The sequence below is a fragment of the Andrographis paniculata genome, unplaced genomic scaffold, assembly GCF_009805555.1.
Source record: "Andrographis paniculata isolate CXL003 unplaced genomic scaffold, ASM980555v1 Contig66END, whole genome shotgun sequence".
NCBI lineage: Eukaryota > Viridiplantae > Streptophyta > Magnoliopsida > Lamiales > Acanthaceae > Andrographis > Andrographis paniculata.
Window position 1 is genome coordinate 3,740,735 of NW_026137602.1, and position 12,291 is coordinate 3,753,025.

General features: G+C 30.3%; 1 protein-coding gene across 1 annotated transcript; it reads left to right on the plus strand.

The window, feature by feature from the left end:
- Positions 1-9,026: 9,026 nt before the first annotated feature.
- On the plus strand, positions 9,027-12,038 carry LOC127263071 (glycerol kinase-like). The gene is made up of 4 exons (XM_051292009.1): positions 9,027-9,362; positions 9,471-9,692; positions 10,322-11,288; positions 11,610-12,038. Exons 1-4 carry the CDS (start codon positions 9,229-9,231, stop codon positions 11,865-11,867), a joined length of 1,581 nt encoding a protein of 526 aa, XP_051147966.1. The 5' UTR covers positions 9,027-9,228; the 3' UTR covers positions 11,868-12,038.
- Positions 12,039-12,291: the final 253 nt, after the last annotated feature.

The window sequence follows — 12,291 nt, forward strand, 5'->3', positions numbered from 1 at the left end:
ATTTTTATTATACAATTGCCACTACTTTTTACACTAATACACTCACAAGGGCAAAAAAGTCTTTTATCCATATTTTTTACCCATTACCAATATAATATCAATATTTCTTAAATAATGTGCCCAATCAAATTAAGACTATATTTATGAGACGGATGGAGTATTAGTTTTATTTTTTTAAAAAAAAATAAATAATACAAGCCTATTATATATTCTGTGTTCCTTTTATTAAAGTAAGAAAAAACAAAGGACATCCAACACTGTCTTTACTGTGGATAAGATGCATTCTTATTTGGCCTTTCTCAAATAATACACAGAATAAGGAATAAAGCAAAAGGAATTCATCCTAAAAAGAGAAAAACAACAAAGAATCAATTAAAAAAATAAAATCGAATAAAATAAAATATAATTTAATATATTTACACACACGTATTGGCAAATAAAAAATATTTAAAAATAAAAATATATTTGAAAAATGATTTATTTATAGTCATTCAAATCTTATCTTCACTAGCTATCGATTGTATGGCATTTTCCAAGAATTTGGAATTTTAGGATACCAACCAAACACGACCTTCCTCGGATTCTCACCACATTAAATAATATGGATAAGTAAATAATAAATAGAAATTGTTTTGAGATCCATGGACCTGAATACCAGTTTGATCCACGCCGTTCATGACCTAGATGCTTCAATATAAACGGTCTGGATCTATCTGGCGTTGCATTCCCTGAATCTCTAACGTGAAACTAAAGGAGAATCAACTTCTTTTTAATTTACATAAAGGGTTTTGTACTTGTATATATTTATGAAATACACCATTTATTTTTTATATATTTTCTATCAGTGCAAAATTCGGAGATACAATGATATTTTTCATTTTTTTTTTTTTTTTAACTATTTGAGGTATATATAGGTCTATAAATTATATATACTGTTTTTAAGTACATATTAAAATATGCAGTAACCATTAGATATTGATATCTAGTTTATTATTGAGACAAATATATTTTTCTTTATTATTATTTAGTCCCGTAACTGGACCCTTTTATCATTTTAGTCCTGTAAGTCAAGCCTGTCGTAAACTAGTCTCATAAGTGAAAATTTTTCGCTTTAGTCCTCCGGCGCCGGAGACGCCCACGTGGCTCACCGGAAGTGACGTCTCCGCCAGGTGTCCCGCCAGGTCAGCGACACCCGGCGGACACGTGAATTTTTTTTATTTTTTTAATTTTTTTAAATTGGACTAAATAAAAAAAATAAAAAAATACAAATAAAATTAAAAATAAGTTTTTAAAAAATTATAAAAATAAAATAAATAAAATAAATCCACGTGTCCGTCAGGTGTCGCTGACCTGGCGGACACGTCACCTCCGGCGAGCCACGCGGGCATCTCCGGCGCCGGAGGACTAAAACATCGAAAATTTTTTACTTATAGGACGAGTTTGCGACAGACTTCACTTACGAGACTAAAATGATAAGGGGTCCAGTTACGGGACTAAAAATACAGTTTACCCTTATTATTATTATTGAGTTCTCAAATTAAGAATAATATCGAGAAAAAAATAATAACATTAGGTGTTGATGTGAATATAATATAAACGTAAGAAATAAAAAAGAAAATAAATGCAGCAAAAACATTCACTAATCCTGTAACAAATGTTGGAATTAGTCACCGTGGATGCCCGTAATGACTACTGTGTCTGAATGGATGTTGTCCGTAGGATCGTATCGTTTGATCAACGGTGGAGAATGAACAGGGCGCAATGCACCGGGGGTAGCTGATATTAGATTCCAGAAGGGGGGGATTTGTCACAAGCTTTGAATGGTGTGCAGCATTTTTCCCCCTTGAGATAATCTCTTTTATTCACTTTCCATTTTATTTGAAAAAAACTGTACTACTCCAACCGTCTAAGAGCAAGTATGTCATTTATTTTTTGTATTTAAATTTTTTAAATATTACTGTTATAATAGTTTGCAGACAAAATGATAAAAATAACTTTATTAATATTGTGTAATATAAATTAATGATATTGTGTAATATAGTGCAAGTTGAAAGAGTATTTATTATGTTAGATAGGTAGTATAATTACTAAATTAATAAATGATAATTTTATTTTGAAATAGATGAAAATGAAAAATAACAATTTTTCAATGAGACGAAGAGGGTATTATTATTATTGTTATTATTATCATCTAATCCGCGAATACACATTGTAGAACCGCCTGAATTTTAAATTTAACATTGTATTAACAACAAATAATACATTAATATATTTCATCCGTCCCAATACAATAATCTTGTTTACCATTTTTGTCCGTCCTAAATCAATAGTCTCATTTTTATAAATAACTGTATTACTATAAAATTACCCTTACTTTTTCATTATTATTACATAATTGCCATTATTTTTTACACTAATTGACTCACAAGAACAAAAAAAGCATTTTACCCGTAGTTTTTACCCACTATCAATATAATATCAATATTTCTTAAATATTGTGTTTCAAATACAACCCAAACTATAATTTTGAGACGAGAGAGTATAATATTAATATTAATATAATATAAATATAATATATGAGCTAATAATACATCAAATCATATATGTCGTATAAATATATGCACATACTATAATTAATAATAATATTAATTAAAATTATGTCAAGAAATAATTGTTGGAAGAACACAATGGGTGTGTTTGTTTTGTTAGGTGATTGGAAAGAATTTTGTTACGTGAGTTATAGAGAATAGGAAAAAAATATAAGAATAATAAATTTCTATAATGTAATTATTTTTTTTTTTAAAAAAAACATATGCGTGAAAATAATATTAAAAGAACACACCCATTAGTGTGTTTTATTTCGGTCACTATTGAGTTTGGATATTTAATTTAAATAATATTTGATACGATATTTTATTTGATAAAAGGTTATATATTTTTTTTAAAAAAATATAAAATTTATCATATTAATTTCTTTTTAAAATATAAAATAAAAGCAAACGCATTCAAGAGTTTTTACATTAATTTTAATATTCATAATTTTTATTTTTATTTCTGAAAACTATTTATTTTTTATTTTATAATAGAATATATTATACTGGTAAGAGTTTCATTGATTTTTTTTTTTTAAATTGATATTTGAATATTAATTATTATATTAATACGTAATACTCTTTCCGTCTCGAAATTAAATATTTATTTTTTTCACGTAGTTTTAGAAATATTAGTATTATATTGGAATATAGTATGAATGACTAAAATAATTTTATTAGTACGTGTGATATAAAAGTAATGACATTTGTGTAATATATTGTAAGTTGTAAGAGTATTTGTAATGTTAGGTATATAGTACAGTTACTAAAAAAAGAAATGAATGCTTTGTTATATGACGAACTAAAATAGAAAAATGGATATTTTGTTATGGGACGGAGGAAGTACAAATTAAGAAATATGAAAGTCAAAAGTACTTCAGTCTCTTATAATACAAATATAATGACATTTGTAAAGTAAATTATACAAAAATAATAATATTTTTAATATTAAATACAATAACGCAAAAGACAAATAATATTCTTTTTATGGAATGAATGTAGTATTAAAATTTAATTTTAATGACGCAAAAAAAAAAATTACTTTGAACCGAAAAAAGAAAAAATATATTATATTTATTCATATTATATAAAACGATAATTTTAATTAAAAATTACTATTAAAAACTCAAAGACAGCATCAAAACCTCACCACCAAGACACATTTAAATAATTTCAATCGGTCCTCGAAAATGAGAATTTAGATAATTTTCGTTATCTTGCAATCTATTTTATTTTTTAAAATTTTTCTAAATAAATCTTTCTAGCATGCGACAAATTTTCTGTACACTGGCAGTTATAATTGAATGTTAGAAATATAATAAACAATACTCTATTGTATCATTTAATAATAATAATAATAATAATAATGATTAAGATATTTATTTACGTTCTTTTTTAATCATATAATCCTTTTATCCCATATTTATATATCCATTGATTTTTTGCACAAAGTTTTAAAAATATTAGTACTCCCTCCGTGTCTGATACTATGTCCACGCTGCCGTTTCTGTCCGTCCCACATACCATGTCACTTTCATTTTTTAAAAAATGATTACACACTTTAATCTCATTTTAAATTTTTAAATTTTATTTTTTTAATTTTAATTAAACTAATTAGTTATCTTAATCTTAATTTATAATTATTTATATTATAAGATAATCATTTTCACTAATACATTCTTAATTATTTACTAATTACACCCCTCCTAAAATACCGTGTCTACGGTGTAACAGACACGGTATTTGGGACGGAGAGAGTATTATATTGGGATAAAGTATAAATAAAAGTAAAAAAACTAAATTAACTCTATTATTATTGTATGATATAATAGTAATGACATTTTGTGTAATATATTATAAAATTGGAAGGGTATTTGTAATGTTAAGTAGATAGTACAATTAATAGAAAAAAAAAATGAATACTTTGTCCTGTCATATGACAGAGCAAAATGAAAAAATAAATAAATTGTCAAAGGGTATAGAAATTATAAATTAATTGAAAAATGAACGGAGGCGCAAATCATTAGTATTGATTTAATATTGAATTGACATTATTTTACAAAATAAAACAAGAGACATACATGCAAGAATAAGAAAATAAAAGTAAGAAGATAGATTTGTGGATGAAAAATCCTTAGTAGAAAATGAAAAATAACTTGAATGGGAAGGACTAAGGATTTGTTTCTTTTGCAAAAGTTTTCAAACAATATTTTTAAATATATTTTTTCAAAAAAATTAATACACAATTTTTATATTTTTTTCAAAAAAATTAATACACAATTTTTATATTTTTTTCAAAAAAATTAAATATATTAGGTATGTTTATTATTTTTATATTACATACACAATTTTTTATGACTCAAGTTATAATTGTTTCTTGACACTAAAATACAAAACAAACACATTCATATTTTTTTCAATTAAAAAGTTTTGTACACATTTTTTATTTACTGAACTATTATAAAACTAAATAATGTAAATAGTAAAATAAATAAACCAATCACGTTTTAAATAATACCTCATAAATGACCGCCCTAAATTGTATAATTAACTCTAATTTTTAGAGTGTGTTTGGTTTGGGTATCAAATTTAACTATTTACTGCTCCCTCCGTCTCATAACTAGATATTCATTTGTTTTTTGCACGTAATTTTATAAATGTTAGTATTATATTGGGATGTAGTAGGAATAAAATAGAAGTGACTAAAATAACCTCGTTAGTACGGTGTGATATAAAGGTACTGACATTTGTGTAATATATTGTAAGTTATAAGAGTATTTGTAATGTTAGGTAGATAGTAAAAAAAAAAATGAATACTTTATTATGGGACGGAGGGAGTATTATTTAGTCTAATTCTCAATAAGAAAAAAACTATTTTTTTTCTCGTAAAGTATGGTATCAAATCAAAATTTAAATAAAAATTCAAATTCAAACTAAAATCAATTAATGGCAACACATTTTTACTCATTTGGTACTATTCATTTTTCAAATAATATCATATCAAATACATTTTTCTTCTAAAAAAATATCAAATCAAATACTAACTTTTTACTTTTTCCAAACTTCCAAATTTCTAAAAACCCTTATCTAAACAAAAAGCTAAAAATACAATTTTTTTTTTTTTTTTTACAACATATTCATTTATTTATAACCTTTTTTCTACTTATTTGTTGTATGTCATTTAAAAATACATTCTAGAAAGTGAGTAAAATAAACACAAATATATCTAAACCATACAATAATAATAATAAAAAAAGGAACATGAATTTTAAATAGAGAATAAACAAGCATTTAATATAATATTTTTAGATATGCAATAATATTAGATATAACATATTTCTTAAAAATTATTATTGATTAATAATACAAATTTTTAAAGAATATGTAACTAAACAAAGAGTTTTATTTGTTTAGTGTTTTATTTATATATATATATATATATATTTTAATGTGAAAAATACGGAGAATTGTATCAATAATATAAATAATATTCCATCCGTTCACACACAAAGTAAATATTTACTTTTGGCGTGATGCTTAAAAAATATAGTTTTTTATTTATAGTGGGTAGTTAAAAGTAGTAAAATGACATTTTTGTCCTTGTTTTTTTGGTGTAAAAGTAATGATGTGATGTAAAGTAAGGGTATTTGTAGAAAAAAGTGGAGTATTTAATGAAATATTTATTTTGTAATTAAACGTCCTAAAATAGAAATATATATACTTTATAGCCGGATGGAGGGAGTATTATTTATGATAAATAATGATTTTTATAAAATAAAATACTCCCTCCGTCCTGGTGCAAGGTTGCCGTTTATTTTTTGCATGTAAATTTTTGAATATAGTATTATAATGAGTTATAGTGACAAAGACAAAAATGTCCCTATCAGTATTGTGTAATATAAAAGTAATATCATTTGTGTAATATAGTGTAAGTTGAAATGGTATTTATTATATTAGATAGATAGTACAATTACTGAATAAAAAATGACATCATTCGGAAGGAAAGGAGTATGGACGTTAAAAATCTCATTAAAAAAAAGAAACAAACCCAAACTCTTGATAATTGAATACAACAATGATAATTTATTTTATTAACAATAAATTTGGTGTCAAGACACCGACACTTTTTATTATTTTTATTTATTAATTAATCAACAGTTGGTCCTCCTCAACTATGGGATATCCTGATTTGTTTTTGTCCCCATTCATTATTATTATTATTATTATTTTATTTTATTTTTTTTGGTGACTTTATTATTTGAAATTTTGATTCCACCAACCAATAAACTGCATGCAAATTATTTATTTTTTTAAAAAGGACTACTGAGCCAGTAATTAAGCGAAAGATTTTCTTTTGCTTAAAGCAACGTGCAAAGCCATATATATATACATTTAATTATTTTATTTTTAGCAACGGACACAAAAAGCCATTGACAGACAACCTAATATAATTGTTTTATTTATTTTTTCTTAATATATTTTTAACATTGTAAATTTTCTTAAAAGATATACAGTTAATATATTTTTACTTAATATATTATATTTACATAAAATATAACCTCATACAACCTTTTAATATGTGATTTTTTTTTTAATTTTTTTATAAAGATACTAATTCTGATGTAATACTTAAAATATAACTTATTTATTACATCATTTATAATGCAAAATAGATATATATTTTTTAATATAAGAAAGATAGATTCTATACAAAAAATAAGATAGTAAATACGTACAACAAACTTGTTCGTCATTATTATTATTATTATTATTATTATTATTATTATTATTATTGTGAATAAAATATTTATATTTTAAATAAAGATCGAGGCCAGCTGGCAGCGTTTAATGTCCACCAGCAGAAATGAGGTAATATGTTATATCTAAAAAAACTGGACCAATTTTTAGTCCCTAATTATTTATGACCATAATAAAAAATCATTTCACAAAATTAAGCAGAAGGAAATAAAAGATAAATAACAACTAGCCCATATAAAATTAATTCAGTTATTCGTTATATTATTATTATTATTATTATATTTAAGAGATGGTATGAGAATAAACTTATCACCCTAAAATTATAGGTTCAACTTCGTGTAAAGATGTTGATGGCATATAGTTAGAATATTAAAAAATATATAAAGTTAATTTATTATAAATAAAAAAAAACAAAAAAGAAAACATATATTTGGTGACTAGAGAGAATACTAGTAGTATTATTTAGTGGAAGACTAGGCGAGGCCAGCATATTGCAAGCGTCTGTAGTTTGCATTACCATACGAGCTGAAATATTGGGCTTTATATGGCCGGTCCGGGCCGGGCCGGGCTGTGACAGTGTTTAATATAGGTCAGATATACATGGGCCCTATTATACTTGGACTGGGCTGGCCTATTTTGGGATGGGCCGGGCCGATTAGGGGCCAGCTAAATTTGAACTGGACTTGGGTAAAGCAGAGAACAGAACTAGGCTCAGTTGGGCAGAAAAGGGCAGGGAATTTGGACCGGGCTAATGTAGATCAGACCCGGTTAAAGGTGGATTAGGCTATACATCTTGGAACGGGATGGGCTCAAACGGATGTGCCAGGCTACCACACAGTTGGGCTGGTTGGGCCGGTCTAAAGTGGGTCGACCGGGCCATTATTGAACTGCGCTAGTGGATTTGGACCGTACGGACCAAATTGAGCCGGGCCGGTAATGAACTAGGCTGGGCTCATGTGGGGCTAAATGTAGGTAGATTGGTTGTGGGTGTTTTATTTATTTATTTTTTGATAGGAATTAGTGGTGCCTGTATGAACCAGTCTGAAGTTGGTTAAACATTAATTCACACGTATATATTTTTATATTTTTTATATTATTATAAAAAAATTATTTCAATTGAAATTTGTAATATAATATAAAAATAAATAATAAATATTTAATTTAAAATAAAAGTTGAATTGTAAAAATCAGATTAAATCATCCAACCAACACACAATATAAATTTAAATTATTTTATATTTAAAAATAATTTAAAATTTTAAAAATTACCCTCCCAATTGGAAAGGGTCTCAGCGACCAAAATGGTCAAGATTAAGATTGAAATTATTTTATTTAGCAAATGAAAATTTATTAATGCTCCCAAATTACTACTTCTAAAATATAAAAAATAATAAAATTGAATTACAATGTTTAAGTACAAAAAATTAAATTTGATAAATTTTCTTGACTTATTTATTTCTTGCCGTCAATGTCGATTCCTCCGTTAAATACAAGAGGGATCCACCCAACCGCCACCAAACAAATCCACACCGTCCACGAAGCACACTCCACATGATCAACGGTGATAACCCATCCTGCGCTCAGGTCCCGGGACCTCCCACAAACTGCACCAATCAATCAAGATCATCATCGGCCATGGAGTTGTGGGATTTACAAAAGTCCACGAACAAGCAAACGCCCAAACCTCCAGAAAGCAACAAATCTTTCCCCCAGAACCAAAAAAGTCACAATCGTTGGGCAATAAATTTCAACATTTCAGCAATTGGATAAATCTTCGATCAGCATTCCCAAGGAAGTGTTGAACCACACTCCCCCAAGTTCTTCGTTATAAAAAATTCCCCAAATTCGATTCTCCCCAGTCCATCCATCGATCGCGACCATGTCCGGGGAGGAATTGTTCGTCGGCTCCGTCGATCAAGGCACCACCAGCACGCGATTCATCATCTACGATGGATCGGGGAAAGTCGTCGGATCGCATCAGACTGAGTTCACTCAATTCTATCCCCAATCAGGGTAAAGAAGAAGAAAAATTGAATAGAATCGAATCGATTTCTAGGTTTTGCAATTTTATCCAGATTGTTTATTATTTATTACTAACCTGAATCGATCGATCCATGGAAGATGGGTGGAGCACGATCCGGTGGAGATTCTGGAGAGCGTGAGGCTGTGCATTGCGAAGGCTGTGGACAAGGCGACTGCTGCAGGCCATAATGTCGATAGCGGGCTGAAGGCCATTGGATTGACCAATCAGAGAGAGACATCTGTCGTTTGGAGCAAATCCACTGGCCGTCCTCTTTACAACGCCATTGTTTGGATGGACGTCCGTACAAGCTCCATTTGCAGGTCTCCATTTCTGCTTAAAACGCCATTGTTATTTTGGAATTTCATTTTGCTCTATAATTCAAGTTTATTGGAATTTCTTCATTTGGACTCTGTCCTACAAGAAAGCACATATTACTACACTAAGAGCACGTGCTATTTACACTAGATTAGATGAAACTAATTGAGTTTGTTCCATGAACATCGTAAAATGCATCGTTAATTACGTATTATATGATTTTCCAGCAAAGATTTAAATCAAATTTGTGGGCATAGAGCAGAGAAAGGAGAGTGTTCTTGAACTTGTGGATTGTGAGGTTTTTCATATGAGGTTAAGAAAAAGTTTTGATGCTAATCTTGGGCGTTAGCGAAACAGAGATTGTTTAACATAAATTCATGTTATAACATTCTTATTGTTCGATCTAGTCAATATTTTTCTTTAAATTTCTTTTTTCACTCGATGATCGTCGTTGTTTCTTGTTGTGTGGATTCCTTCTTGTAATCAATTCATATTAACAATGTAGTTCGAGGGAACTTTCGATTGAACGGTTAAGTGGGCTCTGTTTTGTGATTAGGATTCTTGTGTAATTCGAAATAAGGGATCTCAAGATCTATCGAACTTTTTTGTGACCCGTGATTGTTACTTTGTACAGAAAACTCGAGAAAGAGTTGCCGGGGGGAAGAACACATTTTGTGGAGAGCTGCGGGTTGCCGATCAGCACCTACTTCAGTGCACTGAAGCTCCTATGGCTTCTTGACAACGTCGACGACGTGAAGAAAGCAGTCGAGAATGGCGACGCGTTGTTTGGAACCATCGACACGTGGTTGATCTGGAACATGACGGGAGGGGCGAAGAACGGTTTACACATTACAGACGTGTCTAACGCCTCACGAACGATGTTGATGAACCTTAAGACCCTAGATTGGGACGAGAAAACTCTCAACATACTCGGGATCCCCGCGGGAATTCTTCCAAAGATCGTGAGCAATGCCGAGGTTATCGGGACCATCGGAAAAGGCTGGCCGATTCCCGGAGTCCCGATATCCGGCTGCCTCGGCGACCAGCACGCGGCAATGGTGGGACAGGTGTGCCGGAAAGGCGAAGCCAAGAGCACGTACGGGACGGGTGCGTTTATACTTTTGAACACGGGGGAGGAGATCGTTAAGTCGACTCACGGATTGTTGAGCACGATGGCGTACAAGCTTGGGCCGAAGGCAGCGACGAATTACGCGCTCGAAGGCTCGATTGCGATCGCCGGGGCGGCGGTTCAGTGGCTGAGGGACAGTCTCGGGATAATCAAGACGGCGAGCGAGATCGAGGTGTTGGCGAAGCAGGTCGAAAACTCTGGAGGGGTTTACTTCGTTCCCGCGTTCAACGGGCTGTTCGCGCCGTGGTGGCGCGACGATGCGAGAGGCGCGTGCGTTGGGATCACGAGGTTTACGAACAAGTCACACATCTGTCGGGCCGTGCTCGAGAGCATGTGCTTTCAGGTGAGGGACGTGCTTGACTCCATGCACAAAGATATCAGCGACAAGGGCGAGACGAAGAACGAGAACGGCGAGTTTCTTCTACGAGTCGACGGCGGCGCCACCGTGAACAACCTACTTATGCAAATTCAGGTAGTGTCTAATAGATCAAATTTATTCTTAACTTTTTTTTTTTTTTTTTTTTTTTTTTTTTTTTTTTCGGTCAGTTCGTCTAATGCCCACTATTATTATTACACATTATTCGTATTCTCTCTTTTCATTTTCCTTAAAGTATCGTAAATACTTCAAATTGCTTTACATTTTTATTATTTCATTTTCCTTAAAGTATCGTAAATACTTCAAATTGCTTTACATTTTTATTATTTTTTTAATAAAATATTCATGTGTCGTTCCTAACATTTTTATGCTTTTGACGACGCCACCGTAATCTCGTCGTTTTGGGGCATTGGGCAGGCGGATATTTTGGGGAGCCCGGTTTTGAGGCCGAGTGATATAGAGACGACGGCGTTGGGGGCAGCGTATGCGGCGGGAATCGGGGCTGGAATTTGGACGGAAGAGAAGGTGTTTTGTGCAGGTTTAGGAGGTGGGGAGAAGGTGGAGAAGGCTATAATATTCAGACCCGCCATTGAAGAAGAGGTGAGGAAGAAGAAGGTGGAGTCATGGTGCAAGGCAGTTTCGAGAACCTTTGATTTGGCTGATCTCTCTCTGTAATCATAAAATATTTTACTTCATTATGTGTTTTCTTGCTTTTCTTGTTGGGTTCTGAAATTACTTCTTGCTCTCAACTTTGTCGTGGACTGTTCATGGCTTTGATTATAAATAAATACTGTGAAAATTACGTTGAAAAAAAATAAAAATAAATCCGTAATATGATTGCTACTATATGGTGTGGTTTTATAAGTTTGTTTTATTTAATTGTGCTTTCAATGTATTTTTTCAACACTAGTGTAAAATATAAACCAACAATAATAGTGACTGATATGTTAACCAAACACACGAGTTAAAAAAAAACACAGAAATTTATAAATTGACCACACAAAGATGGTAATTAACATAAAAATCACATGTTAGATTCAATTTCAGACCATATTTATATTTATTCAAATCATGCTAATAAAGCACATTATTAAAATAT